The sequence below is a fragment of the Schistocerca nitens genome, chromosome 2 (genome assembly GCF_023898315.1).
Source record: "Schistocerca nitens isolate TAMUIC-IGC-003100 chromosome 2, iqSchNite1.1, whole genome shotgun sequence".
NCBI classification, from domain to species: Eukaryota; Metazoa; Arthropoda; class Insecta; order Orthoptera; family Acrididae; genus Schistocerca; species Schistocerca nitens.
In genome coordinates this window covers 102508940-102531844 of record NC_064615.1, presented here as the reverse complement: position 1 = coordinate 102531844, position 22905 = coordinate 102508940, and the positions used below count along the sequence as shown (strand labels likewise).

The following is a 22905-nucleotide window of genomic DNA, read 5'->3' as shown; positions in this document are numbered from 1 at the left end:
CTATAAGCGGCCAGACAGCGAAATGTTTCCTGTTTTGACGTCAGTACACTGTTTGTCGCTTGTCGACGATTGTTTACTTCTTTCGTGAATTGACTATAGATGTCAAGGGTTAACAGGGTTGAAGTTTTCTCACAGGAACAGCTGCAGAGAGGCTCCATGTCAGCAAATGGGCAAAACAATATTATCAAGAAATTTGAAGAAACGAGTGAATTAGGTGGTGCAGCATTGAAGAGTGAGGCCGCTTGAATTTGCGCGCGCAGCGACCTGATTGGCTAATTTCGATTCTAATGAACTCGGAAACTGCGCACCGTATCGAATTATTTTCTTAACAATTTTTTTCTCGGCGCAAGCTACCCTGCAACTCCTTTAGAAGTCTTTCATACTGCTTCTGACCACACTGTACAATGTGTACTCATTAGCCACTTCATTCCCTTCATCCGGTCCTTTCAAATGGCACTGAGCACTATGGGACTTAACATCTGATGTCATCAGTCCCCTAGACTTAGAACTACTTAAACCTAACTAACCTACAGACGTGACACACATCCATGCCCGAGGCAGAATTCAAACCTCCGAGCGTAGCAACAGCGCGGTTCCGGACTGAAGCGCCTAGAACCGCTCGGCTACAGTGGCCGACACCCGGTCCTTTAATTCTCCCTCACTTGCACTGTGGATGGCAACTGCATCAGCGAATCTTTTTCCTTCAGGCTTAACTTCAGCCCAAATCCTCAAACTCTGTTTTATTTCCATCATTGTTTTCGCGACGTACAGGTTCAGTTGTAGAGGAGTATAACTTCGCGCCAGCCTTACATCTTTTCTAAGCTAAGTAGTCCTCTCTTTTGTTGCTTCCTCTTTCTTCTTCTACAAATTGTACACGGGTTTCCCTATAGCCTCTATCATCCGATTATCGGGCCGCAATTATAGTGAAAATATGGACATTCCTCTTATCTGGCTGTTGCTAACCTCCATGAATATTACACGAGTTGCGAAGGTTTACTTTTCATTTATACACTGTGTATCCATAACTGTCATTCAACTGTAAATTGTTTTCTTTTGTTTTTGAATGTCTGACTAGAGGAGACACAACATCTTAAGGATGTTAAGTTACTGACTGCAACCGCTTATTTCTTTCCAGTCATTATTTTTAGGTTAGTGTTACGTTATCACCCGACTCTTCACGTATACATTTACTCATCCGTACTGTACTTCACTCAGCCTTCTCTATGATCTGCTTAACACACCTCTTCCTTCCTGCTGGCTCTAGTTGCAAACCAAACGTTTCTTCATACCTAGCTTCATGTCTGTCGCACTTATTTCTTGTGACAGTTTTCCAATGACTACTTACCTCTCGTTCATTCCAGCAGCTCTTCATTTCACAATTCGTCCGTCACATTTATTGTTAAATCTCTACACAGCGCTTATTCTCATTATTCTAGCGTCTTAGTCTCTAATTTTCTCGCAACACAAATTTCAATTTCTAGACCCCGAAGCACAGAATATATATATATATATATATATATATATATATATATATATATAAGTAATTGACAATACTTCCACCCTGTAGAGCTCTTTCATGTAAAAAAGCTTGATTCAGGTGCGCCATTCGGCTTGTCCTCTTTCTGCTCCTCTCTTGTGTAATTTTGGTTTCTATGCAGCAGCGTACTATTTCTGTCTCTTCACAAATTTTCTTATTTGGCAGAGCACTGTTCTTTTACTACTACTACTACTCTTCAGCGATTCCAGCTTTTGTTTCTTTCCTTTTCAATCAATATTTTGGAAGATGTACTTGATCATTTGTAAGTAGCGTGAATAAAAGGACGCTATGTGCAAGAAGCATGAAGCGCCCTTTGAATGAATCCTGATAGCTAAAAGAGCCACGCGCACTTTGAATAAGAAAATGCTATTTGACACTGAAATCAATATAAAAGATAGGGTCGCCACCGACTCTAGCCACACGACAAAGAAGAGGTAGCACTGAGTCGGAAAATTACTTAATTTATTAATAAGAAAAACTCACAAAAGAACATTCATTGTAAAGTCATTGATAAAGAATGGGATGTAGTTATTAATATGATCCAGGCATTCTTCCCGTGAATCAAATATTGAGTAAAGTAAATAGGGCGTGAACACCATGCGTAAGTGCAGCCTGCAGCAAGATTCGTGAAAACACGATCTATTCCAGAGCATTTATTTCAGATAAAAAAAAGGGACACTAATCACTACACCTGTGCACATGGAAACGCTATAGGTGGGCCAACAAGGAAAACTACAAGGTAAAATGGCGAAGGTAACGGCGACGTAACATCGGTACACAAGATAAGATTGAAGGCAAAATTATTTATTCCTTAAAACATTGATGTAGTGCATCTATAGACTGCTGTTGCATGCTAACTATGTACAATTGCTTGTGAAATACTATACGTTTCATAACAGACTCGCGTGCCCACTCGGTCCGCGGAGACAATTTCTATGGACCGTGGCCAAATTTTAATCACATGAGACAAAGAAAATTCACAAATACACAAAAATTACCAAGACCCGGAAAAGATTAGAAGCATACACACACAGTTGTAGGCACATAAACATTCACACTGAACCGAGGGCACTTCAACATATGCAACTCCTTTGTGCTGCGTTCCTCTCACGGATCAAAGTCAAGACTGCATTGGGAATCAAACTGAAAGTCTACAAAAGCCTTGCATTCCCTGCTGCAACCCAGCAAGTAAATCTTTATAAGACGAAATTCGAGACCAAAAGCTAAAAGCTCCCCTCTCTATGTGACAACGCGCCACGCGGTCAGTCCAACTCACCCTTCTTCGACTGGAGCACAGCTGTGTACGCTTCCCGTACCGGCGGCAGACTGCCTCCCGCTTCTCCAGCCTCTTCCACGCTCCGCGTGGACCGGAAAAACCCCAGGATGCCATTTCCGCCACCAACCTAACGCAGGTGGATTTCTCACAAGTAGCGGAAACCTCTTTGCCGACTTGACCACTACGAGAGTTGGCAATGAAAGGTGGCTACAGGACCCTTTCACATTCTCTTCAGCAATCGTAGACTTCACAATTCCTTACTTTAGGCCAGAAGGCCCACGTCGTCTGTCCTCCTTAGCACTTGTGCCCCTACTCGAATTTCTACGCTTGTTCTGAAATTCCCTATCAACTTTTTCGTTGTTTTTAGACATACTAATTAAAAAACTGGAATAGGAAGCTGTACCGGTAATCCTTCCTCATGCTCTCTAAAATCGCTTAAAGCTAAGACTGGAACGTTCCTTTGAAGGGGACGGCCGAGTTTCTTCCCCAGTCCAAACCAGAGGGCGGATATGTGCGTAAGCAAGTTGGGCCTGGGCCTCGGACGCCTAGAGGCATTGCAAGAGCATTCCATTTTAGATATACTTAGTCACATACAACAACAACAACAACAACAAAGAACTGCTTGTAATCTAAAAAGATGGAAGACTAGTAAGCAACTTGTAAACAGGATTGATTGTGATGAGGTAACTGATGACTATGTCGAAAAGCAGTCTCGATGGGTGTAAATCTCACCTTTTATATTCATGATTTCCCATTAAAATAAATTTACTTCTTTTATTTCCGTGAATAAACCTCATCGGTCTGATTTGTTTCGTTGTTGTTCTAAGGTGAAAATGGTTACTGTGTTTCCATCGTACATATCCCCTCCAACCCAAAACCGAACACCATGACCTTGTTCGTTTCTTCACATCGATATAATTATTCTTTCTCGCAGCAGAAAGCAGCGATATAACTTTTAAGAGCGGAGTCCATGATAGTTGGTCTTACGTAATTTCCGTTACTGATAATATTTTTTAATACGGTATTTCAACTTTGCAAGGCAAGTAACCAAAACGTCGGAAGCCGAAAAGTTACGAGGGTTGTTGACGCTCTTCATAAGATAAGTTTGTCTTCCTTGGTTTTCCACTTTTTTATTATTAAATTGTTCAGAATGTATTGTAAGGCTAATAAGAACCAACAGACTTGTGGCAGTGAACCTAACTGAAGGTAAAAATGAATTGAAACTATGAGTTACAACGGAACCGGTAGAGAAATAAAGGTGGGTCACAGCGTTTTTAAGTTATAGTGCAGTTGTAAGCCAAATTAGAAGGAAAATGCCAAGTTGTTACTCAGCCAAGCTTTATTTCTTATCATTGACAATCGTCAAGGGTAGAAATTTAGATACTGCAGATTTTACGGCAAATATTTCTTAAACTCCCAGAGAATCTTTGCTTGAAGCTCCAATCGTACAACTTCGCTATGTATCAACGTCGCTTTGGCCATTCACGCTGCACGTGCGGTCTTTCTCGTAAGTTAATGCAGTCCATTTGCTTGGCACGTGTCTACAAGCAGAGACCAAAATAATCGGACAGTAAGTGCTGGCAGCGAAAAGCGTTTACAATTTCCACCGGCGTTTATACATTCGTAAGGCATGCTTTCATCCTACTCAGTGGCTGACACAAATTTTGGACCGTTCTACAACCGTGGTTCTCGACAGACATGCTGTCCCAGATACAATCTTCATTCTCCTGTGGATGTCTGTCGGTGTTGGTCCTTCGGCGGCCAAGAAAGGAATAACAACACGTTGCTACCGTTTGGACGCATTTAGTAATAAAGTCGCCATAGTTCACGTGTGCATATATACCGCAAGTACGTCCGAAAGCCACGAATGCCACACTAACCACATGTTGGTGCTTGTATTCCTGTATCGTAGCCTCGTTACATTGTATACAAGCTGAAGGAACGCTCTCAGACGGAAACTTTTTGATCGCCCCTTCCACATCTTCTTCATAATGTGTACCACAGTTATAAATACGTTCAATTAAAGGACATTTTCCCATTTAAGCTCTGTATATACTAAGATTATGAGTTAAGTGCGTCGAATATCTGTCAAATCGTCCCGAACAGTACAATTCGAGGCTTTTGTGGTCACTCGTTGACTTATTGCCATTTCGGAATCTTCAGGTGACATCTCCTAAGCGATTTTCCTGGCATTTCACCAGCACGAATGGATGGCATTGTCAAAGGTTCATCTTCCACCTGCCATTATCAGTCTATATCACAGAAATATCTGATGGGTGGAAGCGTCACATAAGATTTCTTTATTTTATTTTTTACACTTAGCATAGGGTTGTTCTATTTTATGATTGCCTTGTTCAACGTTGTGATACTCAGTAACTAGCTGTCTAAAGAAAGAAGAAGACATCAGACCTTTTGCACGAGTTTTTGTCAGACATGGTGGACGTTCGCGATACATCCACCTACCATTCAGTATTAATGAATTCTACCGCGTTCAAATAAACCAGCTGTCCTCGTACATTGTAAATCACAAGAGGAAACTTTCGACTGATATAAAATACGCGAATCAGATACGTCGTTAATATCTTTAACATTTAATGACGGAAGCACTTCACGTTCCACACCAACTGCCGACCGGAGTGGCCGAGGGGTTCTAGGCGCTTCAGTCTGGAACCGCGCGACCGCTATGGTCGCAGGTTCGAATCCTACCTCGGGCATGGATGTGTGTGATGTCCTTAGGTTAGTTAGGTTTAAGTAGTTCTAAGTTCTAGGGGACTGATGACCTCAGATGTTAATTCCCATAGTGCTCAGAGCCATGTGAACCATTTTTTCCACACCAACTAATGTTATTGAACTTTCAACAACTGTTACTTTACATCTCATTGGAAAATGTTTTTGATGTGGAAGCCTCATCCGCAAAATTTGGGATTCTGGGTGTGTTATACCCTAAGTGTGACATTATTTTATCGTGATCGTAGTTGTACAACTTCCATGTATAGAATATTTCAAGCACAGTAATTTACTGGATCTATGTTACTGTCGTTACAATGACCCACTCCGCCGTTGAGGTGGAAATAGAATTTTCATGACATACAGGCATTTTTAAATCTTAGCCAACATCATTCCTTAGAAGACGTCAGATGATGCTGTAATTTACCGTCTAGTAAAATCATTAGACGATCAATTCCAATTACAAGGTGATCTAGAGAGAATTTCTGTATGGTGCGAAAAGTGGCAACTGGCACTAAACAAAGAAAAGTGCGAGGTCATCCACATGGGTACTAAAAGAAATCCGATAAGTTTTGGGTATACGATAAATCGCAGAAATCTAAGGGCTCTAAGTTCGACCAAATACCTAGGAATTACAATTACGAGCAACTTAAATTGGAAAGACCACATACATAATATTGTGGGGAAGGCGAAACAAAGACTGCGCTTTGTTGGCAGAACACTTAGAAGATGCGACAAACCCACTAAAGAGACAGCCTACATTACACTTGTCCGTCCTCTGCTGGAATATTGCTGCGTGGTGTGGGCTCCTTACCAGGTGGCACTGACGGAGGACATCGAAAAAGTGCAAAGAAGGGCAGCACGTTTCGTGTTATCGCGCGATAGGGGTGAGAGTGTCACTGATATGATACACGAGTTGGGGTGGCAGTCACTGAAACAAAGGCGGTTTTCTTTGCGGCGAGATCTATTTACGAAATTTCAATCACCAACTTTCTCTTCCGAACGCGAAAATATTTTGTTGACATCCACCTATGTAGGGTGAAATGATCATCATAACAAAATAAGAGAAATCAGAGCTCGAACGGAAAGATTTAGGTGTTCCTTTTTCCCATGCGCCATTCGAGAGTGGAATGGTGGAGAGGTGGTATGAAGGTGGTTCGATGAGCCCTCTGCCATGCACTTGGGTGTGAATTGCAGAGTAACCATGTAAATGTAGAGAGATGTAGAAGCCTCAGTCTTCTAGTAGGATCTTTGAGGAGACGCAGTCCTACCACTTTGTGAAGCAGCCATTGGTAGGGTGGCGTTTTGAGTTGTTGAAATGCCAATAAAAAAAAATAACTGTGTGAACTGATAACCTTTGCAGCCAAACTGGGTGAGATCACGTACGCTGTACGTTAACAGTAAGGCAAATACGAACATATAGAGCTGCGGTGTACAAACGATGAATTATTACACAACATAGACACAATACGCCACACTTTTATTAACGAAAGGAGCGTAAGGTCATAAGACGGACTCACAGTCAGAGAGTTTAGAGCAAGGTCCCGGTCGACTGCCAGAGATGATGTTTGTCGACGCAGAATTCCCACAGAGGACCCCCCCTCGCCCTTCCTTGTATTGCGGAGCACTGTGAGGCAAGCGTGTAGTGTAGCGGCGGCGACGGAGGGGTCTTCTGGCCTCGTAGTCTGCAGTAGATTAGTCGTCGGGAGGCGATGTACGCTGGATGGAGTAAAGATTGTGTAGGCAGGCCAGTGTACAGTGGTGGCCGGCTGTAGAGTGAGGGTGTAGTTGGAGGAGTGCTGGGTGAGTTACCATGGCAGATGGCGTCATCAGAGGCAAGCGTGGCGCCGCGATTGTGAGGATACCGTCGGCGGAAAAGTGGGAGGTGAAAGCAGTGGGGTATCGAAGTCGCTTGGTAGTTTGACGGTCTTATGGAACTGCTGTGCGCAGGAGCCATTTGCAGTCTGGTGGTCTGCATGCTGACCTTGGACGAAGAGTGCTCGTTGCGTGAGAGCTTGACGTTAAATTCTTCAGGCAAGAAGTCGTAGACGTCCAGTCACAATTCGAAGGCTGAAAGTACAGCGCCTGAAATGGGAGGGTCGACAGGTGTACCAGAGGGAGAGCTTGGCAAGTATTGTCATCCGGTGCTGTGTCTTGTAGTGACCACGCAGGTTTAAGTCTGTTAACAACACTGTTGTACGCTCCCTTTTAATAGTGTGGTTAACGTACGATAGTGTCTTCCTGTGGCGGCGTGAGTACTAGGGTGTAAGGCAGTCGTACTGTTTCACATCATAACAATTGAAGGTCACAATCTCTAACTGCTTTGTCTAGAAAGAGCTTAGCCACCGAGTGCGGAAGGCACGAAGATGTTTTGAGATGGGCAGTGGGTCGCTTGACATGGGAGACTTGCTCGGCTAGGTCTGAAACATAATTTATTGCTCTTGAAGCACAAAGCCCGCTGGCAGGATTTCAGCCAGTGAGTCTCGGATGTCGTGTTTTTGTCCTGTGCAGACCCCAAGAAGTACCCGCGATAGTGTCTCAATCCATAGTTTACTGTGGTACATGAAGGACGCCTTTAACGTTCTGTGCCACCGCTCGACGAGGCCATTGCTTTGTGGATAGTACTCTGTGGTTCAGAATCGCCTAGGACCTGTCATATTGTGCAGTTGTACGAAGATGGCGGACTAAAACTGTCAGCCTTGGTCAGCTGTGATGGACAAGGGGCAGCAGAAGCGTGAGACCCACATTTCAATAAATGCTTTGGCGAGAGGTTCAGTTATTATCTCTTTCAATGGTGTTGCTTCAGTCCATCGTGAGACACTATCCATCACCGAGAGAATGTATCGACAGCCATCGGAGGCAGGTAGTGGGCCGACGAGGTCGATAGGCACGTCTTTAAAGCACCCTTTTGGGACTTCAGAGCGACCCAAGTGCAGTTGTGCATATTGTGAAACTTCGCTCTTTTGACATGGAACACATACCTGGGTCCAAATTTTATAGACTTCCTTCACAATAGTTTTACAAACCAGTCCGTCAGCAGGTGAGCAGTTGGACGGATGCCGGAGTATGCCAAATTATGGAGTTGATAGGAGACGAATCAGAGGCATGGCCGATGTACAAGGGGGGAGTCTCTGATTTTCTGAAACGCCACAGAGTATCAGGCGGTCGCAGCCGGGATAGGTATAAATTCGATCCACAGTTTTGTGGATGGGTCATGAACGAGGACTTGCAAACTGTTCATAGTTGAGGTGAGATAGCAAGGCACTGAGGCACAAGAAATAGTGTGCCACAATCTTCACCGCATCTTTCAGGTGCAGAAATCTGAGGTAAAATGAGCAATGTAGTCTAAGTGCCAAAACCATTGGGGACAAGGGTCCTCAGATTGGTTTCACATAGAGTCGGTGAGTAGACGATGATCAGACCAGATAATCAAGAAACATCCTTCTACGATTTGCTTGCAGCAGTGCACTGCTTCATAGAGCGCTAGTAGCTCCATATTATTCGCAGACGACTTGCTTTACAATGTGTTTACAATGTGAGCAAGGAAGATTTCTTTGAGTCAAAGTTAGCGTTTGTCTTCATTGACCATTACGCCGTTGTGAGAGAGGCTTTTCAGAACTTGTTTGACATATATGTTGTGGGAGACATTGTCCAGGGAGAAAATTAAGATGTAATTAAAATAAGTGTAACAAAATAGGAACTTGAATAGTAGACCATTAATAAAGCTTTGCCATGTTTGTGGCATACTAAAACCACTAACAATCCCAAAGGTGTCATAAGAGTCATTTTGTGAGTGTCTTCTGGACGTATAGGTATTTTTAGATACCCATCTTACAGTCAATGACACTAAAAACAGAAGCGTTCACTTAATAACGGATAGCTTCTGTTTGTTTGGTACTGATCTGCTGTCCATAACAGAACGAGCATTAAGGCTTCTAATGTCATCACTGCACAACGTGAAGGACCTTTCTTGTGGGGGGGGGGGGGGCAGGGGGGAGGGGAGAAGGCGACCAATTTTATAGGTGGATCCCAGGAACTGTCAGAGGTATGACCCTCCTAGTATGTAAGAGTAGATCCGGCGGCAGTCCATGTGCAAGGTGTGGTGATAATCTTATGAACTGTTCCGTTCTTAATGGCACTCTGTATGAATCGTTCTTATGGGGGAACATTCAGAGGTATAGTACAGAGAGGGCAAGCAAGTGGCTCAGCACTGGCCTGTGTATTGGTAGATGGCGGCAGTGCTGTGAGCATCACCATGGATGGCGGCAGAAGCGCCGAGCCGGCATGGTGCAGAGATGTCATTAAGGAAGTGGCGATGGATGTAGGCAGTCAACGTAGCCACGTTGCATGGAGTTCCTGCTTCACATGTTGAATTCTGTGTTGGTTGACATTCTTGTCATGTTGTAAGTGAAAGTTCGTTTCTTACTTGTCGCAGTAGAGTTGCTGAACGTCTGAATACGGTCGATGGTTGTGCACTCCTAAAGGAGCTGATGACTGTGGGGTACATCCGCAGTAGGTGAGGTTTGTGGTGTGAAATGGGCTGCGCCGTTATGTTTCGCCACAGAGGGAATGTGACTGACGATACTTGTGGCGGAGCAGCCGCCACTCATGTGAGTTTCCACACTGCTGGACAGGTCCGGAACCAGATGGAAGTGACGGGGAAAGTCTGCGCTGGTAACTGATTCTGATACATTCATGACGATAAATGCCCAAGTAAGGCGAGTGAAAGATGAAGTGGCGAACTAGAGTAGCTTTCATAGTCTCATAATTGTTTTGTACTGGGAGTGGGGGGGGGGGGGGGGTGCGAGGATGATATCACTAACTGTATCTGCATGTTTCAACAAATGGCTAACCAGAGCGATGCCGTCACTCGAAGCAAAAATCCTGTCCACAATAGCGAACCACAAAGTTGGTTGATCTGACCGGAACTGAGATAGCCTGCGGCCAGTAGGTTGCCAGTAAGCTGCTAAGGCGACGTTAGTGGTGGAAGAGCAGCCGAGCTAGTATTGTCAGTATGTGGCACGACATGATGCGCGGCTAGGGTTGCCGTATCTAGCTGGGACCTCGTCGGGACACTCTGATATGGTGGCGCAGAAATGAAGTAAAATATTAATAGAGAAGTCTGGTATTTTCTCGAATGATGACGCTAAATCTGGAAGGTGCTGGTATCCTCAATACAGGACACGCAACATGAAACACCATCTGTGAGACCACCTTGTTAACATTCGCGTTCAGCCACTTTATAAAAAGCCACTTTATAAAAAGGGAGACAGGGATAATGTTGACAATTATAGACCTATTTCTATGCCATCGGTATTTGCTAAAGTTATCGAGAAGGTTGTATATACAAGGTTACTGGAGCATTTAAATTCACATAATTTGCTGTCAAATGTACAGTTTGGTTTTAGAAATGGCTTAACAACTGAAAATGCTACAGTCTCATTTCTTTGTGAGGTTTTGGACGGATTAAATAAAAGGTTGCGAACGTTAGGTGTTTTCTTTGATTTAACGAAGGCATTTGACTGTGCTGACCACAAAATATTACTGCAGAAGTTGGAACATTATGGAGTAAGGGGAGTAGCTTACAATTGGTTCGCCTCCTACTTTAAGAACAGAAAGCAGAAGGTAATCCTCCGCAATATTGAGAGTGGTAATGATGTTCAGTCCCAATGGGGCACTGTTAAATGGGGCGTTCCCCAAGGGTCGGTGCTGGGGCCACTGCTGTTTCTTATTTATATAAATGATATGCCTTCTAGTATTACAGGTGATTCAAAAATATTTCTGTTTGCTGATGACACCACCTTGGTAGTGAAGGATCTTGTGTGTAATATTGAAACATTATCAAATAATGTAGTTCATGATATAAGTTCGTGGCTTGTGGAAAATAATTTGATGCTAAATCACAGTAAGACTCAGTTTTTACAGTTTCTAACTCACAATTCAACAAGAACTGACATTTTAATCAGACAGAATGGGCATGTTATAAGCGAGACGGAACAGTTCAAGTTCCTAGGCGTATGGATAGATAGTAAGTTGTCGTGGAAAGCCCATGTTCAGGATCTTGTTCAGAAACTAAATGCCACTTTATTTACCATTAGAACAGTATCTGAAATAAGTGACATTTCAACACGAAAAGTAGTATACTTCGCATATTTTCATACGCTTATGTCATATGGTATTATTTTTTGGGGTAATTCTTCTGATTCAAAAAGGGTATTTTTGGCTCAAAAACGGGCTGTTCGAGCTATGTATGGTGTAAGTTCGAAAACCTCTTGTCGACCCCTATTCAATAGTATGGGAATTTTGACATTGCCCTCACAGTATGTATTTTCTTTAATGTCGTTTGTTGTTAGCAATATTAGCTTATTCCCAAGAGTTAGCAGCTTTCACTCAGTTAATACTAGGCAGAAATCAAATCTGCATGTGGAATGCACTTCCTTGACTCTTGTGCAGAAAGGAGTGCAGTATTCTGCTGCATCCATTTTCAATAAGCTACCACAAGAACTCAAAAACCTTAGCAGTAGCCCAAACACTTTTAAGTCTAAACTGAAGAGTTTCCTCATGGCTCACTCCTTCTATTCTGTCGAGGAGCTCCTGGAAGAGCTAAAAAATTAAGCAAATTCCAGTGTTACATTCTTGATTTTCTTTATTTAAACTAACGACTTGTCGCCTGAATATGTTTCTTATATTTCATTTCATTCTGTTTCTACAATCGTGTTATAATTTCATGTATTGACTCGTTCCATGACCATGGAGACTTCTCCTAAATGTGGTCCCACGGAACAATAAATAAATAAATAAATAAAAAACATAAACTTGTTGCCATAAATAAGACTAAGTGAGGCTGCATTTACATGTTACGCTAACAGATGGCGTTATTTCAGTACTTGAACCAAGCTCGTGACTGTATTTTGGAAATTTGGGACAAAATTTAGTCTTATCGGGATGTCAGGACAAGAAGGTCCATAATGGTGACGGTCCCGATGTATCGGGACGGATGGCAACCCATTCGCGGTAAACAACACTGGAGAGAATACAGCTAGCTGAATGAGATAGGGAGCTTTCGAATTCATACTCAACGCGGTTGATAGCTTTTTGAAAGCAAGCAGGCACGAATCCAAACGGGCGGATTGTTGTAGCCCAGTTTGTGAGAGAAACGGAGTCCCATCCGAGATCACATAGTACATTGTCTGTTACAAACGGTTGCTTGGCGGTGTTACGCAATGTCGCAGAACGTCTGGAAGAGTGTCACCGTCACTCTTGATCACACGAGATGCATGCTGAGTGTTATCATTAGCACCTGATTCGTGGCACGAGAAACGTTGTCCAGTGGCCTAGAATGTGTGGCGCAATGACGGCACGAGGGCAGCATTATAGTTGCGCCATAGTAGGAAATGTTCAAATTATGTACGAACACTGTTACTGGAGTCATAAATGTAGTCCTACAGTGTATAGGTTGTGATGACGATGAATAATCACACATCATAGGTGCGATATAGCTCACTTTTACTAACGAAAGGAAGCGGCACGTCAGAATCATCCGAACTCGACAAAGTCATAAGGCTGACTCACAGTCAGAGTTTTGTGTCGGTCCCGGTCGACCACTAGCGCTGATGTCTTTCGACGCAGCGTTCCCACAAACAGAATAGAAAACTTATGCAATGTAGACGCCCGGCGAGCGTTTACTTCACTAAAAGCTTCCATGCTGAGAGGTGTGTTCGGTACATAAAACTATTCCAGCTGCTTTGTCTCCTACTGTGGGAGACCTCTTCGGAGACGAAGAACTGCACAGTCTTTTGGTTGATATCTATAGGTACCAAAAATACCTTCAACGTGGTCTCGTATCTAAGATATAACGAACTTGTGAATAAATTCGTAGCACAATATACAGAATCAAGAACTACTTACCACTGAAACGTCTATCGATCACGTCTCATATGGCAAACTGTAAGTTACACTTTAAACTATAGGGAGCGACATTATTTCTTTACTTTGTATTAAGCCTCAAACACAGTAACATACTCTGTGGGCTAATAAGTAAGAAGTGGAAAATTCGTACGAAGGAACATTGATTCATACATTTTGTTATGACGTCAGTGGGACATCATCCTTGCGTTACTAGTGGGTATCATACCGTTCACACTAACCACATATGAGTAAATATCTGCGGGGTCTGAAGACTGACTTGATACAGCTCCCCACGCTAGTCTATAATTATCTCTACATAGCTACTGCAACACACGTCCATTTGAATCTGTTTATGGATTCGAGCCTCGGTTGGGCTCTACAATTTTTACCCCCCCCCCCCCCCCCCCGATTCCATGGAAACAGCTGAGAGACAGATTAATGAGTTTAACGTACAAGCACACACACCACACATACCGCTCAATCAACAAACTGGCAATTCCTTGATGCCTCAGGATTTCTATCAACCTGTCCCTTCCTTTAGTCAACTCGTAACATAAATTTCTTCACTCCTCAGTTCAATTCAGTTCCTCTGCATTAGTTACTCGATATACCCAACTGATCTTCATTACACAGCACCACATTTTATAAGTTTCTAATCCCGTCTTGTCTGACCTGTTTATCCTCCACGTTTGACACCTGTATGAGGCTATAATCCAGACCTTCAGAAAAGATTTCCTTACACTTACATTGATATTCGATTCTAACCAACTTATCTCTTTCGTGAATACTTTTCTTGTCATTACCATTCTGCAGTTTTATCCGCTCTACTTCGACCATCATCACTTACTTTGCTGCCCAAATAGCAAAACTCCTAATTACCTCAGCATTAACTGATTTAGTTGGACTGCATTCCAATATCATTGCTTTACTTTTGCTGTTCATCCCATAATTTCTTTTCAAGGCAATATTCATTCCATTCTTTGCCACCTCTGACAGAATTACCGTGTCGTCGGCAAACCTGAAACATTTTGTTTATTCTCCCTGAAAATTAATTCTCTTTCCAAAGTTCGGGAAGAATAAATAAATATTGAATTAGAGTATCCCAAAATATATAATAAAAATAGTAATAAACATTGATCAAAATCTGGAAATCGATTGTCTCGCTTTTGCAGATGATCTTGCCATTTTTTCTGATTCCATGGAAACAGCTGAGAAACAGATTAATGAGCTTAACGTACAAGCACAGAAGAGTGGCCTCCAAATTTCGTTTGAGAAAACCGAGTTTACAACGAACATAAATTCGCCACCAAGGCAAAATTAAGCGGGTTGCAGGGTTTAAATATCTCGGAGAATGGATAACAGCAACCTTATCAGAGAAAGAAACCTTCATATCACACATGAACAAAATGGAAATAGAATTCTATTAAACCAAAAACATCTACAACAAAAGATCAGTACCGTTCAATTCAAAGTTAAGGCATTACTGCAGAGTTATCCGTCAGGAGGTCTTGTACGCTTCTGAATGCCTAGTAATGAACAAAAAAGGCCTAATCGAAAAACTGGAGGCCATGGGAAGGAGGATTTTGAGAAAGATCTTAGGTCCCATCAAAGAGAATGGGGAATATAGAAGACGTCATAACCATGAACTGTATTCCCACATAGAGAAGGTAACCGATAACATCCGGAAAAGAAGGATTATGTTTTATGGACATATGACCCGAATGAGCCCTGGAAGACTCACCAATCGTATGATCACCTGCTTTCAGGAGAAGAAAACAAACTGGGCCTGGTTCACAGAGGTGGAGAAAGATCTTAAAGAAGTGGGGATCACCCATGATGACATCTAGAAGCGTGTCGCACTCAAGCAGAAACTTATGGCGTGGCAGGATTTCCAAGAAAAGCCAAAACTAAAACAGGAAAGGCTTGGACCCAGGACAGGAATGAATAACGCCGAGAACGGATGCGGGAGTACTGGGCAAACATCAGAACACGTAAAGCAAGACAGTTGAAATAACGTGGTCCAAAGAAGGCCTATACGAAATGAATGAATGACTGAAACATTGAGCAAAAACAATTATCCCGTTTTACAGCGATTAATAGTGGGAAACGAATGTGGTGTAGGAGTCTGTCATGGCCCATTAGTATGATTTAGGAAAATGAGAAAAATCCTATACAGAATGGCTGCAGACAAACGCAAATTCTCTTCGCATGAAAATTTCTTTGAAAATATTATCCATGTGAAATAAGGGAATGAAATCATATAAAGTAAAAACTTATCATCGTACCGGTGGTGTTGACTGTGGCCAAAATGCTAAGCTGCAGGAAGCAAAAGTTGAGTTTAACACCCTGTCTACGTCGAAATCATTAGAGACTGAGCACGAAGTCGCACTGTTTCAAGCATGGGGACAGAAATCGGCTGTGCCCTTTCAAAGCAGTCGTCGCGGCATTTGCCGAGAGCGCTTTAGGGAAATAATTGAAAACCTAAATCTGGATGGTAGGATGAGGATTCGTCCAGTGTGCTAACCACTGCTCCATCTCGCCCGGTGCAGCTTCAGGATGTCCTGCACATGTGCGTTCCATTTAATCCTACCAATACCAAGAGAGGAGAGTGTGGGGGGGACTTTATGTCCCCCTTTTAAAAATATTTTAAATCTAGTCAGTTAATTTATATTTTAAAATTCTGAAAAAATATTTGTTATTTTATTTCAGTTAACTTAGACCCAAAAATTTAAGTGTTAGTAGTACATATCACTTTCCCCAATGAGTCTCATATTCAATATTATCAGGCTGAGGACCTTATTTGTACATCAATACCTCTTTAAAAAATACTTGGCAATACACGTTACTGATAGTATTGCTAAGAATGTGCCAAAAGATACTTCCATGTTCTAGACACTGCTAACGCATCACTCCCTCCTAAAAAGGTAACGAAAAGTAACTAATTTCGTCTATTTTTTATTTTTTAGGTTGAGTATTAGGTTCTCGTCTATTGTCTCCCCGCCCCTCCCCCCCCCCCCCCTGTCATGGAAAATGTGTTGTTATTGCTAGGGTTAAAACTTCTCACACACTGTAAATTCTTGAAATTGTGAATCTTCTACTTCACTAATTTTACAACCGTTGCAGAAGAGAAGAATTTGAGCGCCAACAGAATTCTGTGTGAAACGCTGGATGTATAGCGTTTTATTACCATTGAAAGGCACCTTATTAGCTACGAGCGGGCACCACATTCTCTTCACCACATCTACATTACTAGATGACTAACCGGATTCATGGCTCATGGTGCACAGTTCCAGGCGCATTCTGCCTATCTAACGGCTTCCAGGGGCAACAAAATATAAATTTCAGTATTAATTTACCCATTTCACTGGTTGTTAAGCACGGTGGCTGTGGATTACATTATTTTAAGAAATACAAGAAACAACCACATCTTTATGTACGTTTATTTATGGCAATACGCCTTTAGAGCTGTCACACATCTTCATTTGGCACAATAAGTATTTGGATCTACAGCAAGTACATCATCAAAACATCGATGGAAGCTGGATGCTGCAGCTGAAAGATTAATAATTTTGTTTAGCTACTACACTTCGCTAGTTACATATTTATCATATATTACTGCTTAAGTGTACTTCCTTTCTACTCTGGTTTTTGTTATTCCGATTATCGCATTTATAGAGGTGACATAAACACTTTTTCGCATGTATCCAGGACAAAAACAGAGAAGTATCCGGCATGTTTCCGACTGACATCTTTGTTTTGCTTGCATCAGAGAAGTACATCTATGGTCAAAGTTTTATTTTTCTTTGACCATAGATACAATTCTCCGATGTAAACAAAGATAACAGTCAGCAAGATGGCAGATATTACGCTGTTTTTGTCCAAGTGTTTGTGACACATCTATAAGCGCGGAATCGGAATAAGAACAAGCAGAGTAGAAAGATAGTACACCAAACCAATAATAATTTGGTTAGAACTCGCTAAGTGTTGTTGCTAAACAAAATTGTTAATCTTGCACAGGCCAACTGCAACATCCAAGCGGCTGTCGATGTTTTAACGATGTACTTGCCGAAGATACGGATTTTTATTACGTCAATTAAAGATTGATGAAGCTCTAAACACGTATTGGCGTAAATTAAAATATATAAAATAGTGGTTGGTGCTGTATTTCTTAAAATAAATAAAACTGTAATTCAATGTTACACATAATTATTGATAGAATTTAGAAATTGAAAATGCTGTCATAATCTACTCATTAAGAGGTATGATTTTACGTTAGAAACTGTGTATATGTCTTCAGACGGCATAACTCGCGGCGCTCCTTCACCCAAATTATGTTCATCCAGTATTTGAGAATGACAGCACTTACCGATTTCCAACTTTATACGTATTTTCATATCTTTACAAAACTTTTATCTCTGACACACCCAACAAAATGATGAAAGTAAAAAAGTTTGTCGCTTACTATATTTTCGGTGCCCACGCAGTAAAATTTCGGCATCGGGCATGACATTTTAATTTGTTGCTTCTTTACAACTAACTCTGGTCACGATACATTCTGCAGACAGTATCCAAGTACATCTATAAATACATATTTTCTAAATATTTTGGTATAAGGTCTACCCGTAGTCTCCTGTGGCTCGTTACACAGTAATTACTTTTCGTTTGATTTCTTATCCCCATTTATCTTTGTACAAGTACTGCAGTTAAACTATGTGCGCAACAGTGCAAATGTCGATGGCATGCGCTGTATGTCTTGTTCCGAAACAAATTTGTTTCACTCACTCATGGTACTTGCTGTTGAGAGCGACAATGCCAAATTTACACTACGCTTGAAACATCCCCTTAGAAAAATTTATAAATGACAGTGCTGGAAAAGCTCTACGTTATTTGATTTTCAAACAGCTGAGCAAAACTGAACGTACTCAGACATTTCTCTCTCTACTTATTCTGATCAACACTAGACTTACACACAATTTTTTTTTTTTTTTTTTTTTTTTTTTTTTTTTTTTGCGCAACGCAATCTGACTTTCAATAATCCCTACAAAAGAATGGCCCTGACTAACAATAACCTATACCTTTCATGAATCACTTACCTCACAAAAATCTTCGTTACTCAAACTACTGCAATACAGCGAGCGCCAATACTGCCAGCTAAATAAAAGATTCTAACTACTGAAGGCACTAACTACTGATAGGCATAGATAGCAAATGAAAGATTTTGATAGAGAACAAACAATGTATTTACCTTAATAGTGTTCAAAAGTCATAATACATATAGCAGTTCATAGGAAGAGTTAGCAAATGAAAGATTTTGATAGAGAACAAACAATTGATTTACCTTAATAGTGTTCAAAAGTCATCAGTTCATGACATCCAGTCTTACAAATTTCCTTTTTCTGAAGTACACACGTCCAGATCGTCCGCTCTCAAAGCTCTGCCAGCTCTCTCCCCACTGCTGGCGGCTCACCTGCAACTGCCCAACGCTACGCGCTGTTCACATCCAGTTGCCCAACACTACAATAGTGAATATTCCAACAATGCCAACCAGCCACAGACTGCACACAGCACAGTCAGTGATTTTCATACAGAGCGCTACGTGGCGTTACCAACATAAAAACCTAAACAGCCTGCTTACACGCTGTCAGACTGGCAGTTGCCGGCCGCGGTGGTCTAGCGGTTCTGGCGCTGCAGTCCGGAACCGCGGGACTGCTACGGTCGCAGGTTCGAATCCTGCCTCGGGCATGGGTGTGTGTGATGTCCTTAGGTTAGTTAGGTTTAAGTAGTTCTAAGTTCTAGGGGACTTATGACCTAAGATGTTGAGTCCCATAGTGCTCAGAGCCATTTGAACCATTAGACTGGCAGTTATTTCTGCTCAGTTCTCAAAATTCTTTTTCCAGCAGTGTTCATTGTATGTTAAAACTCGCCAATATGCATCACGTGTATGGGTTCACGGAATGCAACTGAAGAGAGCGCGATGATGCTATGCCGGGCTGCATCCTCAGCGATAGTACCCACGTCACAGTACTTTTGCAGCTGAGGGTTGTTTCATTACACTTGGTTTTGTGTTGCACCTTTTGGTTGTTGTATATTACAGTTTTTTTTCACATTTGTGGAGGTGTTTTCACATAAAGAGATGTAATTGAATTACTAAGTGAACAAACCGTTTTATATTACTACCTTGTAACATGTAACCAGAGACCATGGACCCCTTATACCAAAACTCTCAGAAAATATTCCTAAACAGTCTCAGAAGATTTTTGCACAGAGTTCGGGTGTTGTCTACAGTATTTCGGAGACTGTTCCACTTTTTTGACTTCTTATGATTCTTAACAACTGTGAGTAAGTTGAAGAATTTTTTCTGAGTCTCTTTCAGTTCAGAAGAGTCTGATAAGAAGACGCCCCACCACTGACCCCTGTGTGTTGCAGGTGTGCTGACGCTGTTCTTCTTCCTGGCGGCCTTCTCGTGGCTCACCATCATGTGCTTCGACATCTGGTGGACCTTTGGGTGAGTAGCACTTCTCTTCCTGGACTCGCCTGAAACATCCTCATATCTCTGAATTATCAGTCATCAGACAGGAAATTCATTTTGCTTCTCAGCCACAAAAGAGTGGTAGCAGTGATTTTACCAGAAAAATAATAGGTAGAGCTGGTGCAAAATAACGAGGCCCCGGCTCAGGAAGACCTCCCCGCCATCAGTGCTGGCGAGTTCACCCCGTCCTTCCAAAGGGGTGGCCACCTCAGTTGGACGCCACCAGGTGACCTGCACGCCCATAGCCTTCTCATTGCTATCTCTTTATTACACAGCATGGAAATGCAGTCTTCGTGCGCCATAGATTTAGGCAAAGTTCTTCATTATCGGACACATGTTACTGTATGGAATATCACAACATTTTTGTCGGAAGCGGCAAATGAGGAAGCAAAAATCTCATGAAAAATTGTGATTGGTAGGGTTTCAGGAGATGTTAGCTCTTCCAATCTCTCTCAACGAAGAAGGAGGGGGAGGGGGAGATGGGGTGAAGGAGACATAGCTACAAGTACTTCCCAAGGCGTCATTACTGTGGGGAAATGAGGAAAGAGAACAAAATATTGTTCTTAGGTAATAATGCCAAACTGCTTATCAAGGGACTGGCACGTAATTTCCACATGACACATGTTCTTGATGTTACATCTTCAGTGTTGTACAAGTAGTAAGTGATGTTTACTAAACTATGTTTTTACCCTTTTTTATTTTAAGAGATTTCCTTCTAACTGCATTTGGTAGCTAGTTTCGCTTTGTTGATCTTCTGGTTATGTGACTGTTTCTTTTTTGGCATTTCAGAGAAAAACTGTTGATTCTGAACATCTACATTCTCGAATTATTTGTTGTACTGCCATAACATGTTAATATGATGATTTTTCAGGCTCATTAACTGTAGTTCACAAGTTATGTGACATAAGTAAGGGTTATGGGTTTTGTGTCCACACCTGAGGACATAGTGAACATTAACCTTCACTACTTTATTTCCATAAGAACCGTTATAGTAACTCACTCACTAGCCGAGCCATCATAACCGTTTCTGATGTCCTAGCATGAACATGTGACTTATAGGGACTCCCTTGTGAGCCGATAAACACATATCTTCTGAGCCAAAACCACACGAGTTGGAAACAGTTCTGGCTGGGCCACTCGACTACTGCGTGTCTGGCGCACTGCTGAAGGTGTATACTGGCACCGTAGTGGTCATATTTCAAGGTAGCACCAGCCTCTGCACATACTCACATGCGACGGCTCTGCCCAAGCCTGTAACCCTTACCTCACATCCCCCAAAGAAGATCAGTTACCAAATGTGGCTCAAAACGACCACCTAGACGTCATGAATCTGTTTCGCCAATTGCGGTATCAGAATGCAGTGCAACGTTTAGCTAATTTGCAGTCACAGTAACGATTGGTACTGACGAGTGGCTTTTAAAACCACAACTTGGTGCATGACATATGCTATAGTCACAAGAAAAATTAATAAAAGAAAGAAAAATACAATACTAACAATTAAGTAAGGACTAGCATTACTGGAAGATACAAAACACTTAATCTTATTTCCTGATGAAATGAAATTAAACTCATTGTTGGTAGTCATGACATTATCTTGTGTATAGATAATTAAATCGCTGTCATTGGGGAAACTGGACATGGAAATGTTTGCATATGTTAATAGGTATGATTCTCTGCAGTAAAGTAACTTTATTGTTCGTAAAAGCTTTCTGGAAGTATGAAAAGTAGCTGGAAATACAGAACGCATATCAAACAGATCACATGATGAATCACAGTGGATGGAATTTGAAATTTATCTACCACCATTTAATTTGAATATAAAAGATAGTTCAGATGTACCAGAAGCTGTACATATATGTAAAAGTAACATCGATAGTCGAACTGAAAGAGTAAATTATACCTTCAGAACATCGTTTAAGAAATGGATGATGCTGATGCAATAAATTCCTAGAGTAATCATCTATCTGAGGATCATTCATAAATAGTTTTTTCCCCACAGCTGTACACCCTACTATCTAAGAAAACTGCTGATTCTGAGAAAATTAACTACGTTTAAATACACACAGATCTTACTCATTCAGAGATAAAAAATACATTTGACTCTCGCTGATCAGCAAATAATCCTTTAGGTGATACTTAACATCAGTGCCAACTTGTAGCCACATTACACGGTAAGTATAAATCTTATACATTTCAAAATTATGTAGCAACTGATACAGAAACAATAACACTCATCTTCCATCATTAAACAGCATATGTATTAACTACCAGAACTAGTAAGCATTTAAATTGTAAGGATTAACAGGGTACATCACAGTAGATGTTGTATCTAGGTTTCACTAAATTAACAGTTATATCTGTGAGAACTGGTTTGAATGCAATACCACACTGCTGAAACAGTCATTTTACTACTTTCTAGAACTGATTTTAGACTTTGTGCAACAATTCCAGCAGTCGATAGACTGTCAGCAATCCTTAACAACAGATTATTTAATCCTAAGCAATTACTTACAGCATTTAATCCTCCAAACAAGTCGCAGATCACCACGAATTATGTTGAAATGTGTAATGAATTCCTTTACAATCCGCTCAGTAAAAACTGTGTCATTAGTAATGATTCTCTGCATATTCCTTAATAGAATTATTTCATCAGAGAGATTAAATGAATCCGTACTAGGTTGTTTTTCAAGATCTAAAATTTTGTCTTCAACGTCCAATAGATCCTGACTGGTTGAAGTATCAAATACAGTAGAAGGGTACTTCCGCCAAAATTAAACCAGGCACGTTTACACCTAATCAACGTTTTGTGTGGCAAAAGGTTTAAGAAACAGTTAATCTCTTACTCATTATTAGCCAATGTGGACTCTACCGGCATTTTGCGGTGATCCATTTCTTATGCCAAGACGTTTCCAGTTCCAAAACTGTATC

The 22905-nt window shown here is 41.5% G+C and overlaps 1 protein-coding gene across 1 annotated transcript in view; it reads left to right on the top strand.

Annotated features, from left to right (window-relative positions):
• Nucleotides 1-22905, top strand: part of LOC126235765 (uncharacterized) — a 716416-nt gene that overhangs the window by 275700 nt on the left and 417811 nt on the right. The window contains exon 4 of the mRNA XM_049944564.1: nucleotides 19875-19953. Coding sequence (XP_049800521.1) covers nucleotides 19875-19953 — 79 coding nt within the window. The remainder of the gene's footprint in view (nucleotides 1-19874; nucleotides 19954-22905) is intronic.